This window comes from Pholcus phalangioides, unplaced genomic scaffold (genome assembly GCF_987345545.1).
Source record: "Pholcus phalangioides strain wild (caught in Gottingen) unplaced genomic scaffold, Ppha-v1.0 ptg000037l_1, whole genome shotgun sequence".
NCBI classification, from domain to species: domain Eukaryota; kingdom Metazoa; phylum Arthropoda; class Arachnida; order Araneae; family Pholcidae; genus Pholcus; species Pholcus phalangioides.
This window is the reverse complement of record NW_028301624.1, coordinates 2,271,485-2,296,801: the sequence shown is the minus strand read 5'-3', so window position 1 is coordinate 2,296,801 and position 25,317 is coordinate 2,271,485. Positions and strand designations below refer to the sequence as shown.

At 40.2% G+C, this 25,317-nt stretch overlaps 1 protein-coding gene across 1 annotated transcript; it reads right to left on the bottom strand.

The window, feature by feature from the left end:
* Positions 1-339: 339 nt before the first annotated feature.
* LOC149065899 (uncharacterized) lies at positions 340-25,007 on the bottom strand. Its single transcript, XM_089253365.1, has 7 exons — positions 24,684-25,007; positions 11,439-11,641; positions 9,583-11,339; positions 5,787-6,061; positions 3,963-4,154; positions 2,853-3,066; positions 340-2,741 (listed from the first exon to the last, which is right to left on the bottom strand). Exons 1-7 carry the CDS (start codon positions 24,733-24,735, stop codon positions 2,552-2,554), a joined length of 2,883 nt encoding a protein of 960 aa, XP_089109491.1. The 5' UTR covers positions 24,736-25,007; the 3' UTR covers positions 340-2,551.
* Between the last annotated feature and the right edge of the window lie 310 nt (positions 25,008-25,317).

Sequence of the window (25,317 nt, the reverse complement as noted above, 5' to 3'; positions counted from 1 at the left end):
AAAATTGAAGCAATTCACCCAAAATAGGTCAGATGAGCCGCAATACTCGTGGATGGTATTTTCCATGTTCGAAAGAAACTGCAACGGGGAAAGTGCCGCTATCTGGAGGTCAATGACTAGTTTCGAATTTCTTCATCTAACTAGTTCTGATGATCAATATCTTCTTTAAAATTACAACAAATTATGACGTATGTTAATCAGGGAAAAAATTGGCGCAGGGGCCAGTTTCGTCCGTCCAATAAAGGATGATGAATCTACAATCAAGGAATGAGGACAGTCCACCAACTCATAGAATAGCCTTTGTTTTCAATTTTATGACAAAAATAATTACCACACGTATACCACAATCATATCGATTTATTTATTTCACAATATAGAAATTTAGACGTTGAATTTCCACGTACAGTCTCAATACATTCAACTTACTTGAAGCCATAAGGCGTATTTGTAACATAGATTAAACCTGTTAAGATAAAGGGAGTTTTTAGGGTGAACCCAAAAGGTCTCTATTAACTAGGGTAGGTTTTTTTGGTAGGTTAAAAAGAAAGGAATTTTGTGATTTTCTTGTTAAAAAAAACAGAGGAGGGTGTGTTTTAAACGAATTATACAATCGTTATTTCCATGAGGGCAACGAAGGTATATGATCGTAGGGGCAGTGACAGCCCTAGGATTCTCGTGGCCCCTAAAATGACGATAGACTAATATTTCGCTTTGCACTTTCGTTGCTGTTGTGAAGAGTATGTAGGGTGGATACCATTGACCGCCCAATAATCACACACGTGGTTCCTTGGGAAAAACTAATATGGAAAGACGTTTTCCGTTTTTTTTAGGATCGGATGAATATTGAAGGGAGCTATAACGTTTTGAGAATTTTTGACGTGCCAATTTTTGTAACGGTCAGTAACGCACCAAACAACCAACGAAAACAAATTTTCCCCCGTGCAAAGCGGGTTGCCGCTAATTGAAGATAAACTGAGATACTAAATCCCGTTATAGAAGCCGAATTCAATTATTTTCTTTCACGATTGGCACGTTTCCTCTTCGTGTAGAGTGATGTTATTTTTTTACCTTGTTATTATGTGTTACCTTCGCCCCACTATATTGGCAAATTTATCACCAGATTTGTAACGGGTTAGCCAAACTAGATCTATTTGAAAAATTGTGCTCCCAAAAAATCAACACTTTTTTGTCAAAACGTGTAGTAATTGTTTTTCCCTTAAAGTCAAATTTTTTGAGCGAAAGGGCTAGGGGGGGAAAAGACTGGTTTGCACAGCTTTAGCTTTCTTGATTACTCTTAAGTTTATAGCATTGCTATCACCTTAAAAACGCCAAGCTATACGTCTGGTGCACGTTCAGTGAATTTGGCCGGATTTGAAAATGACGTCATCAATTTTTAATGCGTTATAATTCCAGAATTATTGATCAAATCAAAAAAAAAAAAAAAAACCGAAAACACTTTTGCACGTTAGTTTTTCAGAAGGAATCTATGTGTAATTATTGGGCGGTCGACACACCTGTATATTGTGTAGCGAGGTCCAAGACAGCGCACTTTTCGTCGCTATGTCAAGCCGCTGCTATCCTATGCAGGGCCGCAACTAGGGAACAGAAGCGTGTTGAGTTTACTCTTTTTCTGTTCAAAATTGTGAAGGGTGGGGCGACAGAATGATACTGGCCCCGGCGACAGAGTAAGTTTTTGTTTCCAGTCGCTATTTTGACCCTATGGCAAAGGAGTCACTGCTGTCAAAGTTTGAGTGCCACTGTTTAATATCAAAACAAAATCACCGCCTCACTAGTTAGAGGAGATATAGGAGCAATTCATTCTCCTTGCTTCTATATCTCCTTCAACCCTTTGACTAGTAACGGGACTTACATATCCCACAAAAAAGAAAAAATTCCAAATGCTAAATTCGCCTTACTTGTGACCTATTTTGTTCATTAGAAAAGGCTGAGGTAATTTCTTTTTTAATTCGTAGTCAAAGGGTTAATGTTAATATGATCTACACCTAGAGGGATTTCGGGCATTGCACGCCCAACATGTACGAGGTTTACAAGGCTGTTGCCTAAGAGACCGGGAATCTTATTATTTTTAAATCGCTGAAAAATCAATTAGGTAATCAGAGAAGGGAACCAACCAAAAGCTCCGACCTGAGGGTGCACAAAACATCCTGAACCAGGGAGGGATTTTCAGCCTACGGGTGACGGATTTGGGAGCAATGCCTAGGAGGCACGCTGTAGTGCAGAGGGGTACCTTAACGGGTGAGCCAAAGAGTCCAGAGTCAAATAAAGACCTCCAAACTATTGAAGATTTTCATCGATACGTTTATGTGAGATTTCTGATGCATAGATTTTGTTCAAGGGTTCCTATAGGGTTCTGTTTGTGAGATCAATGTGCTGATTGAAATCCTCTTTTTAAATAGAAAAATGTGTTTTAATACTGTTCTATATAAGAGATGACGAGGCAATTTTTGTTTTCATTACAGGTGGCTTCTTTAAGATAGTCTTGAAACGTTTAATTGCTTATTCGGCTTTTCTTATTAACATTTCACATCGTTCATGATCTCGTCCTCGTACTGCTCGGCCTCCTCCTTCTCTGGGTCCTCTGCAACAGTTGCTCCTCGTCCTCTTCCTCAGCGTATTCTGCCGGTGGAGGTGGTTGCGAGCCACGGGTCGGTGGTTTCTGTTGCTCTTGCCTCGTATTCGATGACCGACGTGGTGGTGGCGGTGGTCCGTAGAATTCCTCGCTGTTTGGACGAAGCGAAAAAAGAGTGAAATTCGTGACAGCAACAGAACCACAAGTTTCGATTCAGAGAGAGATACTAGAATGTGCTCGATCAACCAAGACGAGTACTTACCAGCCTGGTACGTTCTCTGGACGAGTGCACTGACTGGTTTCGGGATCAAACACGAATCCCTCGTTGCAGGACAGCATGCGAGGCTTGCGGGTTCCGTCAGCGGCCGTGATGCAGGTGAAGTGCAGTTGGCAGTTGTCCGGATGGCGATAGCGAAGGTACAACCCTTCCTGGACATTGGCTGGTATTTCGTCGGGGCAAGCGAATCCCAGGAGATCTGAATTGGATATGGACAATAGAAAAAAAATGTTGGAATTTCATGACTGAAGAGTTCAAGGGAGCAACCATTACTCATAGTACTGTATAAAGCTAGGGCCACACTCATGTCCAGCCTAGTCCAATGGTCCCCAAAAATATTTGCTTAAAATGTTTATCTCCACCCCCCCCCCCCCCCGCTGCAATAAATCACCAGCAGCACAGGCTGGCTACACACTAGCCCAATGTTTCTTGGTGAATATGTGCTTCCAGAACTTTCCTCCAGGTATACTAATATGCCAACGCGTGTTGTGGCTGTTGGCATTCTTCGAACAATGCTACACAAGATAGATTGAAAGATCGGGAAGGAAGGCAGCTCATCCCTTCAATACCTTCCAGCCTCCATCGCTGTGGTGGTCGAGTGTTCAGGGAGACGGACTCGCATTGCGAGGATCCGGGTTCGAACCCCACCGCCGCGACGGTGGTGGTCAGCTGAAAATGGTTTTCTGCGGTTCTCAAAATTGTTCGAGGTGCGAATGCGAGTCGATTTCCCCGTTAAAAAGTCTCGCCACAAAGACCAACAGGCCTACAACGCCACAAATATTCAATCGTTACACTCCATTCAGAATTCGAAATACAGATGGCACCACTACAAATTCACACACAACACTATATACGAACTCAGGCTGATAGGTAAACACAAACACTTCCAACACAACTCAATCGTCAGTAAATTGCCCATGGCGATAAACTGGAGTTGTGCTCGGTTTGAAAGAAAGAAAGAGAGAAATCCTCCACCATTTGACGATCATTGCCAATGGTGGAGTCATTGACCAACCTTGGGAATGTATTGGGCGAGGCTGGACACGAGTGTGGCCTCGGGTTAAAAGAAAATCATGTATGTAATTAAATGGGCACCTTCAGTGGAACAGGAATCCTTCACGAGATCTGCCCAGTTACAGGTTCCCTTCGAATCGTCGTACACGAGTCCTGGAGGACAGGTCACTTGAGTGGACGTGCCGTCAACGCAGTGCCAGAACTTGGTGCATTCTTTTTTGTCCGGGAACAGACCAAATCGTCGAGGACAGTTCTTTGTCGATTGAGGAGGTTCTGTAAAGAAAAAACTTGGAGTTAAATAAGGATCGTAACCAAATTAATAACACGGGGATTTCAAGATGGATACTAAGAAAACGAGCTCGAAGAAACATTGTTCGGAGAGCCTTTTTCTTGTGTAGAGCATTGTTAAGAAGGCTGGCATTGTTAAAAAATGCCTTCGTTATGATAAATTACGGTGATAAATTATTAAGAAATTCAACATAACAGAAAGCATTGAGAGACAATGGACGTTAGAGAGCATTCTTCAGAAATGTCTTCATTGCAAATAATGGTATTTAATGGTGTTTCTCTCTCGGAAAGCCTTTGTTACAAAAAGCATTGGACAGAAAGCTGTCGTTACGAGAGCATTGGTAAGAAAGTGGTAAAAACATTGTTGGGAGATTGATTTCGTTTCAAATAATACCATTCGAAAAGCATTTGTTGAAAAAAAAACATTGCCCAAAATATCGCTACGTGAAAATTGTTGACATTTGGGAGTATTGTTGGAAAAATCGGCATTATAGAGAGTACTGTTTAAGAAACTAGACATTAAAGAGTATTGTTTGAGAAAATAAGACGTTAGAGAGCACATTATTGAGAAAAGCGACACTATTGCAACACATTTGTGCACATTGTTGCAAAATGCTTTCGCTTCAAAAAAAGTTAATACGTACAATTGGGAAAGTGTTTTTGCGAAGAGACTGCTGGGAAGTCGATATTAGAGAGCATTGTTGAAAAAATCGACGTTAGAGAACATTGTTGAGAAATGCCTTCATTGCATATAATAATGTTCAGAATGCCTGTTTTAAACAGCATTATTTGAAAGTCTGTCGTTCGAAAAGCATTGTTAAAAAATTGCTTCATCGTAAATACTGTCATGCTATTCAGGAAGCCTTCGTTAAAGAAACCATTGCTCAGAGAAGTGTCATTATGGGAGTACTGGTAAGAAGAGCGACATTAGAGAGCATTGTTGAGGAAATCGACACTAGTGCGTAATGCTGGGAAAATAGACGTTAGAGCATTGTAGAGAAAATCGACATTAGAGAGCATTGCATCAATTTTGCTAGCAAAATTACTTTTACTAAAGCTGTCCTTACGAGAAGTTTGTTAAGAAATAATAAAGTTCATACCTTTCAGGCTGTAATGCCGTGTTTCAGGCTTCTTTGAAGCAGACGTTTCGCACGCTACTGCGGTGAACTTCTTCAGTGCAGTTTTCTACAAGCGGGGAGACGAAACGACCTCCGTTGATGACCGTTGTCCACTGACGCTTTAGCTGGATGACTCCGATCCCTACCCACCCAATAAGACGCCATCACGTCCCATCAACATCGACAAGTCACTTGCTCGACGTCACAACGGCGAGGTTGATCTTTCCGCTGCTCCAGCAAAAGCGTCAGTGGACAACGGCCATCCGCGGCGGTCGTTTCGTTTCTTCGCTTGTCGAAAACTGAACTGAAGATGCCCACCGCAGTAGAAGACGAAACGTCTGCTTCAAAGACGCCCGGAACACGGCATAACAGCCCACGAAAGGTATGAACTTCATTATAAAGTTAGAGAGTTGTGTTGAAAAAAAAAACCTTTTAGAGAGCATTGTTGATAAGATTTGTGCAATGAAATCCCGATCTTTAAGGTGAGGGAGATACTCACGCAATTCGGGCCTGGCACTGCAGTCGATGTCCCTGACGGAATCGCACCTCAAGTAAGTCGGGGCGCTGATGGGGTTGAAAGCAAGACCGTCCGGACAAAGTCCTTCCTCAGCAGTGTCGTTGCGGCACTCGTAGTACTTGTCGCACTGGTTTGGATCAGGGTAGAAGCCGTAGGGATTCGGGCATTCGAAGGATGACCCGCTGCTACTGCTTCGCGGAGGTTGTTGCTGATTCTGTCGTGGCGTCGACCTGCTTGGAGGCTCTTCCTGAGGAGGCCTAAGTATGACATAAAAGATCGATGGTTTATATAGTGGAATCTCGATTGCTCGGCATCCCACCCCCCCCCCCCCCAAAAAAAAAATATCGATGAACATGTCGACTTAAGCGGATGTTAAGTTATCGAGGTTTCATCTCAGCCCCCCACCCCCAAATTTTTAACATCATTCACAGAGGCGCATTATGGTTTTGCTGCCTGCGGACTACACGAAGTTAGGCCGCCCTTTCCCCATTATACGTAGTCCAATTTTCTTGACTACTCTTTTCTCGAATTTGCCACATGGTTAATCTCCCTTCCCCCACCCTCCGTCCCATTCCTGAAAATACACTGTGTCTCTGAAGTCACTATCTTAGTCATTCACATAGTTGCACACGCTCTAAGACTCACTCCTAGTCCCTAGCGCTGTAAGTCACTCGTTTGATGATTCACATGCTTGCTCACGCTCAGTAGGTCATTCGTTTGGACATTCACATGTTTTCTCACGCTTTAAGTCACTCTTTTGCTCACTCACGTGCTTGCACACCGTTTTGGTTATTCACATGCTTGCCCTTCTTTTGGTCAGTCACGTACTTGCATACGCTCCAGTTAATTCACTGACCTGGTCCCTCTCCCTGCAGGTCACTCTTTTGCTCACACACATGTTTGCTCACTCTCTGTCACTTTTTTGCTCACTCACGTGCTTGCAAACTTACTAGGTCACCCTTTTGGTTACTCCCTGACCTAGTCCCTTGCTGTCGTGGCCGCTTATTTCTCAAATTTTGTTGCCCCTCTGAACTTGCACCCCCCTGGGCTATTACTGGGGTGAGGGGACTATGCCACTGATCATTTATGTCATATGCATGTGTAATGCAGGGCCGTCTTAAGAGCATCGTGGGCCCCGAGGCCTTACTAGTAAATTCTCGAAAAATTCAACTACTTCTAATTTTTCTGAGGCCCTCCTTTCTTGAGGCCCCCGGGCCGTGCCCGGGTGGGCCCATGGTGTAATGGCGGAAACACACTACACTCACATCACGTCAGAGATTTTGCGAATTCTGATTCGTGAAAATTCTGTGACGTGAAATACACACGTCACAGAATTTCCACGAATTAGAATTCACAACGTCTCTGACATGACGGGAAATCACGTCACGTCAGTGTAGTGTGTTTTAGTCTTACGTTATATAATGTATATATACTGGCTGTTTCACCGTAATTGACCGAAAGGAACACAAATTCTACGGTTCATTCTCCCCCCCCCCCAAATGTGAGAAAATGACCGAAAAAAGGGAAAAAGATGGCCAAATCTATTGTTCTATCACTTTGGTTCCCCCCCCCCCGAACGAAATTTCTGGCTACGCCTCTGCCGAACGGGACAGTGCAATGGATAGTGACGAGATCAGCTACTAGCTCATAGACGACAAACCACCAGATGGCTATATATATATGACATGATGTCGATCTCCACTTGTTAATGCGAGATATACAGTGGAGAGAGCGACATCATGCCATATACAGTCGAATCCCGTTTTAACGAATACCTTTACAGCGAAAATCTCGTTTTATATAACGAACACCTCTCTAATCCCCCAGATAAGTTTACATAAGAACAATGCAAAAAAACTGGAATTCATTTACAACGAAATTTCGTTATAACGAAGTGATTTGTCCGTCAGGTCTCTTGGAGTTCATTATAACGGGATTCGACTGTGTATATATATATAGCCATCTGGTGGCTTGTCGTGTCAGACTGTCCATCGCACGGCCCCGTTCGGCCTATATACGCTCCAATGAAAAAAAATTTCTATTTCCGCTGTAGCTTAGTGATGAGAGCACTCGTCCGGGGGGGGGCTCGGGTTAGGCAGAGATGAGTTTTTTTCCCCCTATAAAATCAACATCCCAAAAAATAAATATCTTCGCAACATCCAGCTTTCTGCATATCTTGCATTGGCTAGTGGAGAGCGACATCTCTCTCTCTCTCCCCCCCCCCCTTTGAAAATTGCCAAAAATCGCGAGTTTTTTGACTATATATCAACGGTGTGTATTTTGATATAAATTTCAAGGAGTAAATTTTTCTTCGACTTTCATAGGAAAAGGCGCAATATATTGGGGGCGATACATAAATGTTAATTTTTTTGTATTTCCCCCAATAATGTTTTTTCTGGGAGAGTTTAACAATTACAGATGAATTCCGTTATCTTTGCTGATCAATTTTCATATTCTTGTTGAATTTTAAGGGGGGGGGGGTTGGTGCACGCAATTTTTCCAAAAAAACACATTTCCCTCCCTATTTTTCAGTTTTTAAATACAGTCGAATCACGTTTTAATGAATACCGTTATAGCGAAAATCTCGTTTTAACGAACACTTTTCTAATCCCCCCCAAGTAAGTTTACATAGGAACAATGCTAGGTAACCTGGAATTCCTTTATAACGAAATTTCGTTTCAACGAAGTGATTCCTTCGGTCTCTTTTGGCGTTCGTTACAACGGGATTCGACTGTACTATGAAATTTCCTGCGTCTAAGTGTGTTCAAGTTTTTGTTCTACCCCTGTACTAGAAACATTTTAACATAAACTGCTGGTAGGCATTATGCACATGCTAATGTTTTTCACTAAAATGCTTTTTTTCTCAAAACTAAGTGTTTTGTTTTAGATAAGGAACATTTTTTCGAACACCAATCATTCAAATGTCTTGAAACTTTGTGTCTCTCTCAACACTATGGTGCTAATACACACTTTAACACGAGCTTTTATGATTTTAATTGTTGGCTATATTTTTTTTCTTGAATTTTAACTCTAACCAACATGCAAATTTTTCGAAAATCACCAAAATTTACTCATATTTTGTGCCATAAAATTTTTTTAGATTATTTTAATAAAAAATCTCCGTGTTAAAGCATGTAACACCACAGTGTAGCGAGACATTGCAAAGTTTCAAGACATTCAAAATGATTGGTGTTCGAAAAAATGTTCCTTATCTAAAACAAAACACTTAGTTTTGAGGAAAAAGCATTTTAGTGAAAAACATTAGCATGTGTATAATGCCTGCCAGCAGTTTATATTAAAATGTTTCTAGTACAGGGGTAGAACAAAAACTTTAGCACAGTTAGACGCAAGAATTTTCATATAGAGAAGGGAGGCGAAATTCATGTGCCCCCCCCCCCCCAAGGCGGAAAAACCATGCACCTCTGGGTTCTCTATTGTATCACCATTCTATTACAGCAAATGTAGGGACGCCGGAACATATATGCTCATGTTGCTAAAGCAAAATTAATTATTTGAATGGTATTGCTCAGCAACACCAATCATCATTCAAATATAGCTCATTCCCCCCTCATTTCGGCGATGGGATATTTACCAAAAAACGGGACATTTTTGTTGAATGTGTGACGTATGGTCTTCATACATATACAAGTGAACATTATGTTCATTACTCGAGAAATACCAAACATTTTTGACTTCCAGCGTCCCTGAGCAAATGGGCATCCTCGTAAGTTTGTGTGCGTTAACTCGCATTACGGACCTCAATGGAATGCACTTTTACCTTGAGGATGGACGTCTCTGCCTCGGAGAAGCGTCAGCACCACGTGACGAAGACGAATGACCAACTTGTGCGGGTTCCGGTCGTCGTTGCGTTGTCCTCGGAACATTCTGGTATTGAGGCACGTAAGCCTCTGGTTGTGGCTGGGGACCTCGGACGTCAGATTCATACTGAGGTCCCGTGCGATGGAATTCCTCGCTGTCATCGACTGGCTCCGGCCTGGCAGCAGGAGCCGACTGGCTCCGACTCCTGGACCTGTCTGGTCTCGGGACCGTCCTCTGTCGAGCCGGCTCTTCTATCGGGGCGCTGTAAGTCTCTTCTACGGGTGCAGGTTCGGGTTGGTATCTGGACCTCGTCCTCGAGGATCTGGTCGGTGTGGGTTGGGGCTTCGGCTCTTCTTGTCGTGACCGAGTGCGCTGGTTCCTTTGAGGGGCTCTTTCGTTGACTGCTGGTTCAGAAACTCTTTGGGGTCCCCTGGAGGGACTGGTCCGTGTGACTTCGGGATCTTCAGGCTGGTAACGGGAACCGGTCCTCTGCAATCGAGCGCCGACTGGCCTGTCGTTGTTGGAAGACCGTACAGTATTCTTGGCGACTTCTTCATTTTCTATACCGGACCTGGATCTCGACGAGGGCACCTGCCTACGACGTTGGTCGGTCGGAGGCTGTATGCGAGCTGGTTCGGGTTGCTCCGCGGCCTGGTAGCGGGAACCACCTCTCGTCGATTCCAAGGGAACTCGAGCGGCGATCCTTTCTGGTTCGGGGTTTCGACCTTCGGGTTCCGGAAGTCTGTCGTGCGGTAGAGCTTCTCTGATCGGCAAGGCCCTCAGGTACTGATCGTTAGGAAGGCGGTCGGACAGTCCCTCTGGCTGCCTAGTTACCACATCAGCTTGGAAGTCGATGTCTCTGATTACGGGCGGAGGCAGATGACGTGGAGGATCGATGAAAGGTGATGATGGTACTGAGGCATCGTTAAGACGATTTGGGGTAGGTAAAAACTCTGATCCGTGCTGTTGACCAGACGACTTTTCGGCGGAGTCTATTCCGTCAGAATGGACCGGTAACGGCCGCCTATGATTCAGAAAGCTCGTCTGACCAGTTTCGTCGTTTACTGGTAGCCGAGACGGATCGGAGTCGTCAGAAACCGCGTAATTCGTTTCGTAACCTCCAGAAATGCTCGTGTCGTCGCCGTCTGGCTGATAAGGTTGGTGCACACTAGCCGGAGCCTCCGGTACCGAGGGCCTGTTCCTCAAGGAACGACTAGGTGGCTCCACTGGAAGACGGTTCACCGGCGCGGTAGGCTGTCTCCTGGAAGACCTCGATTCCGGAACCCTCGAGGATACCGCTGGTCTCGTTGCTTGCCTCTGGCCGCGTGTGTCTGAGTTTGATTCGTGCTGTTGGCGCCCTCTCGGTGCTGAGTATTGGCTCTCAGATACTGGGGATGGTGTCTGAGGTTTCCTGTACGCATGGTAATCATCTTCTATCGATGCGCCCGGGGCTTGTGGCAGGCGGTCTTCAGCGTGTTCTTCGGGATCGGAAAGCTCTGGCTGCTTGGATTCGGGTTTAGGCCTCCTTCGCTTCTTGGGCCTCTTCCTGCGTCTCTGGCTGTTGTCGGCTGGTGGGGCGTCTGTTCCAGGTGCTTCACCTACGACCGATTCGTGATATGACGGCCTGTTGTCGATAGGTCCCCTCAAGTCATAGCTGTCCTTCAGTTCACGCTCGACTGGTAGACGATCCTCTAGCCGAGGGTTTGGGGCCACAGCCTGATTGGGGGAAGGAAGAAATAGCAATGTCAGTCTCAGGATAATGAAATGAAAACATTTAGGAAATGAGTTCAATGAATGTTAACAACATTTGATTACCGTATCGTCGTCGGCCGTTGCAGAATGCTGGCGTTGCCCACCAGTGGACACCGACGGCTGTCTCCTTCGGGATGACGATGATGGCTGCCTGACGACCGGTTGACGAGTGACCAGTCTGTCCTCACCCCTGCTGTAAGCGGCATCGACATCCTCTTGTGGAGAAGATGGTACGTACCGGCTTCTTGTCCTGTCTTGTGCGAGACCTAGATCAAAGACACAAAGTACGGGATGTATAACTCATGCAAACAACCCCACCCATAATTTCACTCCCAATTGATAATTGTTATCATAAATACTGAATTATCACAACGACATTCGCAAGGGCGGTGACCATATGTTCTGTATTTTCCGTGACAGTTCTCCGCTTTTTGGTTTTTTCCATCCCGACTTTTTTGAAAAACGTCCCGGTTTTACCTTTTTTTAGTCGAAGTTTTCTTGAATTTGTTTAATTTTTTGTTGTTGCAATGTTATCATATAGAAGTTCCGAAAATTTCATGAATTATCGCATTTCGCTTAGGGTGGGGGGGGGGGGGAACGATCACCCTAATCATCCCCCGGTCACTCTTTCGGTCGCCCACTGACGAAATTCCTTGCTCTCTAGATCACTCGCATGCTCACACACTCTACAGATCATTATTTTTTGTCCCTCACATGCTTTCATACTCTCTACGTCACTCTTTTAATCAGTGACATGATTTCACACTTGCTGGGTGAGTCTTTAAGCCACTCTCTTAGTCATCCACTTATGTCCGTCCTTGCTCTCTAGGTTACTTACATGTTCACACACCTCTAGGTTATTCACATGTTCACACACCTCTAGGTTATTCACATGTTCACACACCTGCAGGTCATTCACATGTTCACACAATCTCTAGGTCACTCACATGTGTTCACACACTCCCTAGATCATTTCCATGCTAACATACTCTCCAGATAATGTTTTTTTGTCACTCATATAGTTTCATACTTTCTAGGTCACTCTTTTAGTCACCCACTGATGTGAGTCCTTGCTCTCTAGGTCACTCCCGTACTTGTACACACTCTCTAGGTCATTCCCATACGTGCACACTCTTTAGGTCACTCCCATACTTGCACACTCTCTAGGTCACTCCCATACTTGCACACTCTCTAGGTCACTCCCATACTTGCACACTCTCTAGGTCAATCCCATGCTCACACACACACATTTGCTCGGTCACTCTTTTGGTTGGGTGTTCACTGACCCTCACACTGTTCCCTCACTCTGTACGCAGAGGTCAATTTATGATTTAGTGCCCTTTTTGCCTTCTCGCTCTGATTTTTTTGACCATAGGCGTACGCAGAATTTTCTCGAGGAGGGGGGAATACAAAAAAAAAATTTCTTCTGAAGGGGGGGGGGGGTTAGTCTCGGCTTGAGGGCCCGCCCCCCCCCCCACCCCACACCGCTTTGCGTACGCCAAAGTCCTTGGCCACTAATTCCCGGAATTCGCAACCCTGCGCTTTATTCCACCTAATGCAACGACAACTATAATAGAACTATAGTCTACTATAGCCGGTGTTGCTCAACTCCTCTGTAAATACGCCTCTCTGCTCTCACTTTTTGCTCTTTCCTCTCTTACAATTTATTTTCAATCGAAATCTTTTTCTTTTTTATAATTTTTGAACTTTACAGCATTAATATGCACGACGAACATTTGAAAGGGGGAAAAGAAAGGTCTAATGGGGGGAAAAGAAACGAAAAACCGATCACAAGATGGCGGTGGTGATAAATTGAAGAGAAAAAGCACGATAGAAACAAGGAATAAACGCGCACCCCTTTTATTTATTTATTTATTTTAGAGCTTATGGCGGCTTATCTGTATTCTAAAAACGGACGGGTTATCGGCATTAATAAAGGCGTCAGCTGGAACCGTGTCACTTGTAGGTTATCAGAAGGGTCCCACTTTTCTAAAAGAGCAAGAAAAAAACGTTTGCACAACAACTTTCTCTTTTAATCAGGATTGAATCCATAACCTCGATTCCAGCTTCTTATGAGCATTCAGTAAGTACAGATAGACTTGTTGGCGCTAATGTAAGGGTAAAGCGATTTTCCGCCACGCTGCCGAAACGAGAAGAAAACATTTAGGATGCGATTAAAGGCACTGAGCGATGAATCTTCAAGGAGAGATCGAGATGAACGGGAGGATAGAAATTTTTAGGGGGTGGGGGAGATTAGAATGAATAAAAGAAATGGAGATTTAAGGTGGGGATTAAGCTATGGTTAAGATGGAAATTTAGGGGAGAGATAAGGATCAAATATGAAATTTGTGGGGGGGGGGGGGAGATCAGAACGAAGAAAGATGTTTGAACGAATACGGAAATTTACGATGGGGGAATTAGGATAAATGACGGCGGGGATTCAGAGAAGATATCAAGATGAATAAAAAAGTAAATTTAGGGAAAAGATAAGGATATTGAACCTTAGGGGAGAGAGGTTGGGATTAATTTAACTTTAGGGCGAGAAATTAGGATAAATTGAACGTTAGGGGGAAGAAATCAGGATGAATTGAGCTTTATTGGGAGAAATTAGGATAAATTGAACTTTTGGGGGGGGGGAGAAATCAGGAGGAATTGAGCTTTGGGGAGAAATTAGAATAAATTGAATTTTAGGGGAAAAAATCAGGATCATTTGAGTTTAGGGGGAAGAATTAGGATAAATTGAACTTTATGGACAGTGGATTGCAATGAATGAACATGGAACTTTGTGGGAGGATTATAGGATGAGAAAGAGGGAAATTTGGGTAAACAAATACGGAAACATCGGATGGGGGTTAAGATGAAAATAAAGGTGGGAATTTATGAGAGATTATATCAATGATGAATAAAAAGGGCAATTTGTAGAGGAAAAATCAGGATGAATTGAGCTTTATTGTTGAATTAGGATGAACTGAACTTTAGGTGGAGAAATTAGGATGAATTGAACTTTAGGGGAAGAAATCAAGATCAATCGAGCTTTAGGGGAGGGGAGAAATTAGGACAAATTCAACTTTATGGAGGATGGATTACGACGAATGAAGATGGAACTTTTTTTGGGGGGGGGGGGTTATAGCATGAAGAAAGAGAAGAAAGAGGGAAATTTGGGTAAACAAATACGAAAAGTTTCGGCGGAGAATAGGATGAATGAATGCGGGAATTCAGGGGAGGTGTAAAGATGAATAAAAAAAAATAAATTTAAGTGAAAGATTAGGTTAATTTGAACTTTAGGGAGAGAGAGAGATGAATTGAACTTATTTTTTTCAGAGAGAGAGAGAGAGAGAGAGAGATTAGAACAAACTGAACTTTTTTTTAGGAGGAGAGATTAAGAATTGAAAAAGATGATTTAGGATGAATTGAACTTTGGAAGGAACGAAGATAGAAACTAGTAGGAGAGATCAGGATGAACGGATAGGGAAATTCAGAGAAAATATCAAGATAAATAAAGATGCAAAATTAGGGGAACGATGGGGATGAATAAAAACTGAAATTTAAGGGGAGATCAACTGAGATGGAACTTGAATAGAACTTTAAGGTAGGAATCGATATGAATGGAGACAAAAATTTAATCGAGGGATAGGATAAAAATATTATAATGGGGGGGGGGGCGGGGGTGGCTGAATAAAGACCAGACCCGGGGGAGAAATGAGGAAATTTGCAGGAAGGGTGAATAAACAGGAGATCCAGGAAAAAAATGAGGATGAATAAAGACGAGATGCGGGGAAGAAATGGAGATTAATAAATACGAGATCCAGGGAAAAGATGAGGATGAATAAACAGGATATCCAAGGAAAAAATAAGGATGAATAAAGACGAGATCCAGGGGAAAAAGAAGGATGAATAAAGACGAGAGCCGAGGAAGAAATGGGGATTAATAAATACGAGATCGAAGGAGAGATGAGGGTGAAAGAAAACGAGATCCGGGTGGGGGGGGGGAGAGATGACTGTGAATAAAGAAGCGATCCAGGGGAGAAATGAGGATGAATAAAGAAGCGATCCAGGGGAGAAATGAGGATGAATAAAGACGAGATCCCGAGGCGAAATGAGAATGATTGGACGAACTAAGTCAAATATTCAGGGGAGAGAATAGGATGAATAAGAAAAATACTTACTAAGGGAGGGTTTCATTGTATTAATTACGTTTGAAGAAAAGCGATATCAAGAATATAGGGGGTAACGCGAAACATTTATCTAGGATTAGATTAAGGTGAACTAATGAATCCCATTGAAAATTGAAAATTAAATGGTGTTGGGAGAAAAACGTTCTCAAGGAGACAATTGTTCAAAAACAGTTACAGGGCTCAGAAGCCAATCAGTATAAAGTCAATTTTCTGAAAATACGTATTGAAAGTACCTCTACATATTTAAGTCGTTATCTGTCTTTATATTGCTACCGCAGATAGCGCCACTGACCACGGAATAAAAAAAAAAAGGCCCTTTTCCTCATTTTCAATGTTCATTGACTTACACTGATTGGCTTCTGAGCCTTCAAGTTATTAAAAAACACAATCCTTCGAGATACTCAATCATATTGAAATCAATGAGTTTTTTCCATCAGTTCTAAATACATTAGCCTTAATTACACTGAATTCAAAAATTTAAAAAAAAAATAGTATATGGGAGCATATTCTCCGTTCAAAAATCGATTAAATTCTCCACCAAAATTACAATTTTAAATATTCACGAAACCTTCTTTCTTGATAGATTCCCGGACCTTGGGATTCAGGGCAACGTTACACTCATTGTCTACGGATCTGAGACAAGGACAAAGGCTGAAAATTGACCTTCGGATCGAAGAGAGAGAAAAATCGTTCAGAGACGATGTCCTCGTCTGAAGTGGATGGAAAAAAAAACCTAAATAATTATAAATTATAATTATCATCTCTTTAATGATACGCATGAAGAGTCCTTGATGGATGAGAAGATTTTTCCAACTGAAGAAGAGAACAGAAAGAAAAGATTTTTAGTGTTGGGATTTCCGCTTACATTTGCCCTGTTCCCGCCTGTTTCAATGAGGAAATACAACAATACCGACCTTTCTCGTTTTATTTCCATACCACGAATTTCCTATTACTTTGCTTCAGCTACGAATAATATCAGTTTATGAGGACACATTGAATCAAAATGGGATGTACCCTTTTTTTTTTATGATAATACAGTCTATGAAGTCTATTTCCTTTAACATATGTTTGCTTTTCAGGAAAGAAATGGTTGTGGTAAAAAAATGTTCTTTTTTGAAGAGAAAGGAAAAGTAAGATTATATAGAAATGTATCATGGAATATAAGTAGGAATGAAGCGTTTGTAAAAGTTAAAGAAAGAATAAAACTTTTATAAAAGAAAATTCTGAATAAGAAAATTTATGGGAATTACGTATGAGAGGAAAAATTTTTGCTACATTAACTAGGGGCAGAAAATTTGTTACATCAAGTAGGAGCAGAAATTTTTTTATAGACACATTCGGATCTCGTTAAGACGAAGTCTAAGAAGCGTCAAATATATTTCGTATTAACCGACAAAAGGTGATTTGATTACTATGTCCAACGTGAATTCGTATTAAGGGAGTTTGTCTTAATGAGGTGTGACCGTAGTAGGAGCAAAAAATTTATGCTGGATAAATAGGAATGAAAAATTTATGGAAGATAATTAATGATTAAAAACTTTATGGGCACATGTAGGAGTCGAAATTCCATAGAAATTAAATACGAGTAGAAAATTTATGCTACATAAGTAGAAATAGACTTCGTGGTATATAAAAAAAGGTGCAGATAATTTATGCTAAATAAGTAGATAGATAATTAATGATAGATAAATAGGTTTTTTGAGAATGTATGCTAGAGAAGTAGAAGTAGAGGAAATTCATGACAGGTAAATGGGTTAGAGAGTTTAACCCATAGTAGTAGATGTAGAGAATTTATGATAGATAAGTAGATGATGATAGATAAGTAGATGATGATAGATAAGTAGATGATGATAGATAAGTAGATGTAGAGAATTTATGATAGATAAGTAGATGATGATAGATAAGTAGATGATGATAGATAAGTAGATGTAGAGAATTTATGATAGATAAGTAGATGATGATAGATAAGTAGATGATGATAGATAAGTAGATGTAGAGAATTTATGACAGATAAGTAGATGTAGAGAATTTATGATAGATAAGTAGATGTAGAGAATTTATGATAGATAAGTAGATGTAGAGAATTTATGATAGATAAGTAGATGTAGAGAATTTATGATAGATAAGTAGATGGAGAATTTATGATAGATAAGTAGATGGAGAATTTATGATAGATAATTTATATTTAAGATGAATAGGAGTAGAAAATTTGTATAATTTGGATTAAAAACTATGAAACGCATGCTGGAGTAGAAACTTTATAGAAATTAAATATGGGTAGAAAATTTATGCTACATAAGTAGAATTCATAGAAGATTAATACAGGGTGATCAGCGAATAAGCCCTTATTTCAAAATGAAATATCTCTACAACAAAGATCAATAGAATTATGCGGTAAACGGTACGTTTATTAGCAAAACTGTAAGAATGTTGTACAGAAATTTCGAAAATTTAGGTTTTTTTTAATTTTTTAAAATTAAAAAAAAAAAAACAAAACTGGAGATTTTGGGGTTCCGAAAATCCTCATTTGTGTGAAGAGCACTGCATTCGCCTAAAGTTACTGCATGGGCTGCGGTATGCGCCAGAGGCATTATCGGCTACTACTGAACGTTACGTTACAATTTTGGAACAATTTGTCAGCACACATGGCGCATACCGCAGCCCATGCAGTAACTTTAGGCGAATGCAGTGGTTTCTCTTCACACAAATCAGGATTTTCGGAACCCCAAAATCTCCAGTTTTGTTTTGTTTTTTTAAATTTTAAAAAATTAAAAAAAAACAAACTAAATTTTCGAAATTTCTGTACAACATTCTTACAATTTTGCTAATAAACGTACCGTTTACCGCATAATTCTATTGATCTTTGTTGTAGAGATATTTCATTTTGAAATAAGGGCTTATTCGCTGATCACCCTGTAGGTGTAGAGAATTTATGCTAGATAAGTAGGAGTCGAGAATTCATGTTAGATAAATAGGTGTCGAGAATTTATCGGCAGTAATTTATTGAAGATGAATAGGAATAGGAAAATTTGTGGAACATTATTCGGATTAAAAACTTTATGGAACGCATGTATACAGAAACTTTATAGAAATTAAATATTAGTAGAAAAAATTTATGTTACATAAGTAGGAATATGGAATTCATGGTAGATTAATAGGTGTGGAGAAAATGCATGGGAGTTAATTTTATATTGAGACAAGTAGAAATGTAACATTTATCGTAGATAAGCAGAAGTAGAGAATTTATGGAAAATAAGTAAAAATAATAAACTTATCGAATGTGATAAGGAGTAGAAAATTTATGGAAGACGAGTGCGAAGTTCAAAGAAGATACGTTTCAATGGAAAAAAAAATTGCGGTCGTAATAGATAAGTGAAGGAGGGAAATTGATTACAAGAAAAAGCATTGTTTGGGAAACGCTCTAAAGAATGGCAATTTTGCAGTGCAATTTACTAACTCAAAAATTGCTCGAATATATTTATCGAAGAAACCATAGTCACGAAATAATTCTGAATATACGTAGTACAACAACATATAATTTTCAATATATTAAAATTTTTGTTAAAATTTTTTTTTGACAAATGAGTTTTTTTTTCGAGAAAATAAGGAAGTATCGTTGCTTCTCTCTGTAAGTGACATTGGAAAAGTTTTGCTAGTGAAATCATTGTTGAAAATTATAGTCAACCCTTAGATTACGAAGGTCCTGGTTTGCGAATAATTCGGTTTACGAACAACAAAATCGATGTATGGTTTACGAATATGTATTGGTTTACGAACATGCAATCCTGAAAAAAGATTAGCACGTCATCTCGAACTTTGAGAAATGATCAAAGATTTTTCAGAGATGTTTTGCAATAATCTCTGACGCACAACCAACGCTCACTGACTTCTGAAAACATAATTTTAATGTCTTAAACTGCTCATCGTGCCTGGCAGCACGTGACTTACAGAACCATGAATTCGGTTTGAATTGGCAGAAACTTGAGGGCTTTGACCCTTTAAGGACCACAAGGATTGAATAATACAAAGTTTTTAAGTGTTGGAATTAGTTCATTAGGTATCTATTTAACATCAAATATCATAAATTGCAAAAAAATAAGAATTTTCTGAATTTTTTTTTGATAGGTGGCGGTAGTATATGATTTCCAGAAATTAAACTATAAAAAAACATTCACCAAATTACAAATTTGATAGAAAATAATAACAAAAAATCACCTTCGTTCATGTGTTTAATCCGTATTTTACATTGGAACACACGTGTCCCTTGGTCCTAAAAGGGGTTAATAAATGAAATTAATGAGACTAGACACAATGGGTAAGGTTGGGATTGTTTCCCTCTAAGGCGAAGTGTTTTCAGTGTCAGTATGACGATTTCAATTGGTTTTATTTTATGCACTTGAGAGTAAAGCTATGTCGTGAAAATTGACACTAGAAATCCTCAGGGGTCCTAGGAACGAATTAATCCATTTCACGTGGATTCCTACGAGAAAATTCGTTTCGGGTTGCGAACAATTTGGTTTGCGAATGGGTTTCAGGAAAGAAGAATTAAGTTATTAAACCGAGGGTTGGCTGTATACAGCTTGGACTGAAAAGATGTCCATCTGCCATGACCAGACAATTAGCCGATTTCCGGAAGAAGCTTCAAGTTTTTTTTTTTTGTTTATTCTCGTTTTTTCAGCACAAAAGCGTTTTTGCAGAACAAAGAGGAAAACATTTGTAAGACATCTTTTTCCGCATCAATTTGAACAGGAAATTGTGTCTTGGGAATTGTGTGTCAAGCGCCATCAGTTGTCGACATCTCTGAGAAGAACACGCTTTTCGGAATAACATTCAATTATTATTATTATTATCATCAAACAGCATTAGTGTTTCGAGAGTATGGTTTCGTTTTCTTTTTGAAACAGTCGGAGAAAGAAAAGTTATTTGCAATCCATTTATTTTTAATTAATCAGTTAAACTTTCTTCTATTTGTTTCATATCTTAAAATCTCTTATTTATCTTCAGGCTTCACTCCGGAAATGTGAAAAAAAATCCGAATACTGACTAATGTAACGAAATTAATTAATTACTATTGTTATTTATTTATTTAACGAAATGAATAATTTTAAATTATTTAATAATCATTTCACTAAAATTAATCATTACTAAAACAATAAATTATTTTGAGAAATAAATTACTTAAAGGTAAAGGTTTCTTCTGGTCCATTAAATTATGGTAATTTTGTATTTCCTCAATTCTCATACTTATCTTCTATAATCTCTCTACTCCTATTCTATAAACTCTCTACTCATACTCTATAAACTCTCTATTCATATTCTGTAATTTCTCTACTCATATTCTACATATTCTGTAATTTCTCTACTCATATTCTACATATTCTGTAATTTCTCTACTCATATTCTACATATTCTGTAATCTCTCTACTCATATTCTATAATCTTTCTATTCATATTCTACATATTCTATAATCTCTCTACTCATATTCTGTAATCTCTACTCAGATTCTATAATCTCTCTACTCATATTCTATAATCTCTCTACTTATATTCTATAGTCTCTCTACTCATATTCTATAATCTCTCTACTCATATTCTATAATCTCTCCACTCATATTCTATAATATCTCTACTCATATTCTGTAATCTCTCTACTCATAGTCTATAAATTCTCTACTCATATTCTACATATTCTGTAATCTCTCTACTCATAGTCTATAAATTCTCTACTCATATTCTACATATTCTATAATACCTCTACTCATATTCTGTAATCTCTCTACTCATAGTCTATAAATTCTCTACTCGTATTCTATAATATTTCTATTCATATATTCTACATATTCTATAATCTCTCTCTACTCATATTCTACATATTCTATAATCTCTCTCTTATTCTCTTATACGCTCTCTTCTTTTCATGCTCATTTTTTTCTCAAAATTTCTACTCCAGAAAATTATTTGCAAAATTTTTTTAAAAATTTTATTGCTAAATTTTTTGCAGTAAATCACACTTTTCCAGGTGGAACTTTCTCCTGGAAGCTATCTCACGAACCCCCCCCCCCTCCCCCAAAAGTTCAACTTTAAGTGCTGCCCTCTGATGAAAGCCCTCAAAATTCATATTCACCATATTTCTAACTCAACACCTTTGAAAGTCAGGGCTTAACTCCCTCTGAGGTCAAAAGAAAAAAATTCTACGGTGAGAAAAGCCAACCCACGCACATTTGTGGCACCAGGGTCCGAATATAAAATCAAAAATTTTTTTTTGTCCAAGTTCTTTACTCTTTACTTCTTTCATCGAGATTTTCTGCTCCTATCTTCTATAAAGGTTCTCAGAGGCGCCGACATGAATAAAGCATTGGGGGGGGGGGGCTGAAAGTTGCCCCGTATATACGGGACACAAGCGCGTACGCAGGGGAAGGAAAGTGTTCTGCCACGTGTGGGCTACATAAATATTGCCGCCCTTCTCCCTTTGTTGGCTGATTTACTTGACCATTCATTCTTCAAATTTTCCCGCTTAGCGTGTCCCCCGCCCCGAGTAAATACGCCTCTTTCTCTACGTCACTCTCCGACATGCTTGCACACTTTCTTGGTCACTCATTTTGTTGCTCACTGACTTTTGCTCCCTAGGTCACTCTTTTGATCGTTCACATAATCGCACACTGTTTTGGTCACTTGCATGCTTATACACTCTATATCAGCGTTTCTCAATACCGGGCCCTGACATCAGTGAGACCGGGCCGTGAGTTAAGTTAACTCGTTTAATTGGCCTTCCACTCAGAAAACAATTCAACCGGGCCGCGGAGTTCTAAAAACTTCTGCTCTAAATCGCTCTTTTGGTGACTCACTCCAACCTACTTCCTCACTCTCTGGATCACTCTTTTGGTGCTCACTGACTGGTTCCCTCACTTTCTAGGTCTTTCCCCCATGTTCAAATACTATCTAGGTTTTTCTTTTGGTTACTTACATGCCTGCACACTTCACTAGTCGCTCTTTTTGGCTTTTCATCGACCTGTTCCTTCATACTCTAAGTCACTCCTTCGGTCACTTACATGCTCGTAAACTCTCTAGGTCTTTTTTTTTTTTTTGGTTACTTACATGCTCGTAAAACTCTTCAGGTCTTTTCTTTTTGGTCGCTCACTGACCTGGTCCCTCTCTCTCTAAGGTCACTCTTTTGGTTTTTCACATGCTTGCAAACTCTGTCGGTCACTAGTTTTGTCACTCACTGAGTCCCTCGGCAGACGCGTATTAATGGTTTTACTGTCTGTGGGCTGTCATAGAAATTTTGCCTTCCATTCTACTCTAAATCCTTGACCACACCTTTCTAAATTTTCTGTCCCTCCGAACTTGACGCCCCCTTAAGAGTATCATGGCCCCCAGCTCAAATGATTTTTCAGAGGTTCTTACCTGGCAAATTCTCGAAAATTTTAACCGGTTCTCATTTTTGTGGGGCCCCCATTCTCTTGAGGCCCAGGCAGCACCTCCTAGATGTAGAAACTCTCCGCTCGGGTTACCAAGTTCATCTGTGATCATAAGAGTAGTCCGATAAAACTACCTAGCAAGTTTACCACATTTTGAACCACAGCATCTTATTTCTTCTTATTTTGGCGTAGAATCTTCCGGATTGGCTCACAAACACCGCACGGTGATTAGACGTCAGGCATAGAAATCGCCAACTTTGTGCCCGATCGTTTTTTTTTCCACTCAAATACTAGAGAGAACTCGCAGCGGAATTTTTTTCTCTGAATATTCCGAGTGAGGATGGACTACTTGAGTGACGTCACGAGCAGCGTGCGGAGGTCTTCTATCTCTAGAAAGCACCGTGCCCGGGTGGCTCCATGCGTTTAGAAGACGGCACTCACAAGTGTAATCCCGGCCTCACAGGGCTGTTTCAAGTTCAAAAATCCCCGGGGCCCTGAACATTTTTTGGGGAGATTTCTGGTCGGTCGGAATTTCGGCAATGTCAGGAATCTGACTTTTGACTATTGTGGGATTTTGGCTGTCTAGATTTTGGTTTATTGGGATTTTGGCAGTGTCGGAATTTTGGCTGTTGGGATTTCGGCAATGTCGGGAATCTGACTTTTTGGGATTTTGGCTATTGTGAAATTGTGACTGTCAGGATTTCGGCTGTCTCAGAATTTTGGCTGTTGGGATTTTGACGGTGCCGGGAATCTGACTTTTTGGGATTTTGGCTATTGTGGGATTTTAGCCGCATCGGAATTGTGGCTCATTAGAATTTGGTATGTCGACATTGTGGCTTATGGGATTTTGGGCAGTCGAGATTGTTTCTTATGGGATTTCGGTCTGTCGGGAATTCAGCCTTATCGGGACTATGGCCATAGGATTTTGGTCTGTCGGGATTTTGACTTCTGGAATTTTAGCCATGTCGGGATTGTGGCTGCTTGTTGGGATTCTAGCTGTGGTGGGATTTTGGCTGTCGGGATTATAACCCATATACCCTATACATATACCACTGGAAAAAAACAGAAATGATGAAAAATACACACACAAAAAATCAATAAATAAATAAAAATTAACTCTCTTTGGTCCCCATGTAAGTTTGAATGTACATGGCATTTTAGAAAGTACATCTTTTAGTGCCATTTCAGTACAAAAAATACGGCTATACAAGTACAAAAAGTTTTTACTAGAAAGATTCGATTCCCCTGTTGGTCCCATTTTTTGAGAGCTGCAGAAATTTTACTTGTTCAAAGATCTATAAAACGGCATTAAATTCATGGCATTGAAAATAAAACTCAAGGAAACAACTATTCAATATCATCTGCTAATACATAGCAGTAAAATGCAGGCAAGCAGCATAGGTTTTGTATAGTATAGTAATTTCACCCTTAATATAACCGTTTTAGCTCATCAAAAAATCCACTGTAATTAATTAAATTGCTGTGTTGATGTATTGTTCCCATTGAAAATATGCTATATAGCACTAATTTACATTCGCTTTCGTAGAAAAAAATTTTTTCCAATACATTTTCATCGGAGATGAACCATAGAGGGTTAAGCCACTATCGATTCAACGTGAGAAGTACAAAAACGTGGGGTTTCTCTGATAAATATTTTAGGAAAGTTCAAGTTTTCGAATCGTTAACTGAAAACAGTAAAATGTCGTTAAACTTACCGACATCGAGCAAACAGACGGCGACCGCTAGAACCAGCAGTCGAAAATCCATAGTTTTTTTTTTAAATTTATCTCTCAAAATTTGGCACAATTCGTCTATCTTACGTTGTTTACTCCCGCGTCTTGAGCTTCTCTCTCAACCTGTATGTACCCCGAGGAAAGTCTTATACCGTTATAACGTCCGCTACCATGAGATTCATCGCCTGAGAGGTAAACTCCTTACGATTATGGTTATTATTATTATATATTTATTCGGGCTTCTCTTCCTCGCGCCGCCACCGCCGTTTCGTTCCCAAGAGCCTAGTAGTACATACCACTCACTTCACTGGTATATAGTTTTTTATTTTGTTTTCTCTACCTCACTTTTCTTTTATTATTAACGAATTTAGGTTGGTGGTGGTGGTGGTTTGGTGCCTTTTGTGTCTCTTTTCCACACACACATACGCTCCTCACAATAAAACCGGATTCTTCTCAAGTGAAAAAAAAACAGTTTCTTTTCCTTCAACAATGATTTTTTTCCCCCGAATGATTCTTGAAATATTCAAGATTTCAATATCCCATTATATGTGGAGAAAAAACTGGTATGTGTGAATTGGAATTAGGTCTACCCGTCTGTCTGGTCCAAATAGTACTA

Coding starts and splice junctions, on each gene's coding strand:
- LOC149065899 (XM_089253365.1), bottom strand. CDS start 24,735: ATGGATTTTCGACTGCTGGTTCTAGCGGTCGCCGTCTGTTTGCTCGAT. Junction 11,642..24,683: donor CGTCTGTTTGCTCGATGTCG/GTAAGTTTAACG, acceptor TCTTTGATCTAG/GTCTCGCACAAGACAGGACA. Junction 6,062..9,582: donor CAGAGACGTCCATCCTCAAG/GTAAAAGTGCAT, acceptor TGTCATACTTAG/GCCTCCTCAGGAAGAGCCTC.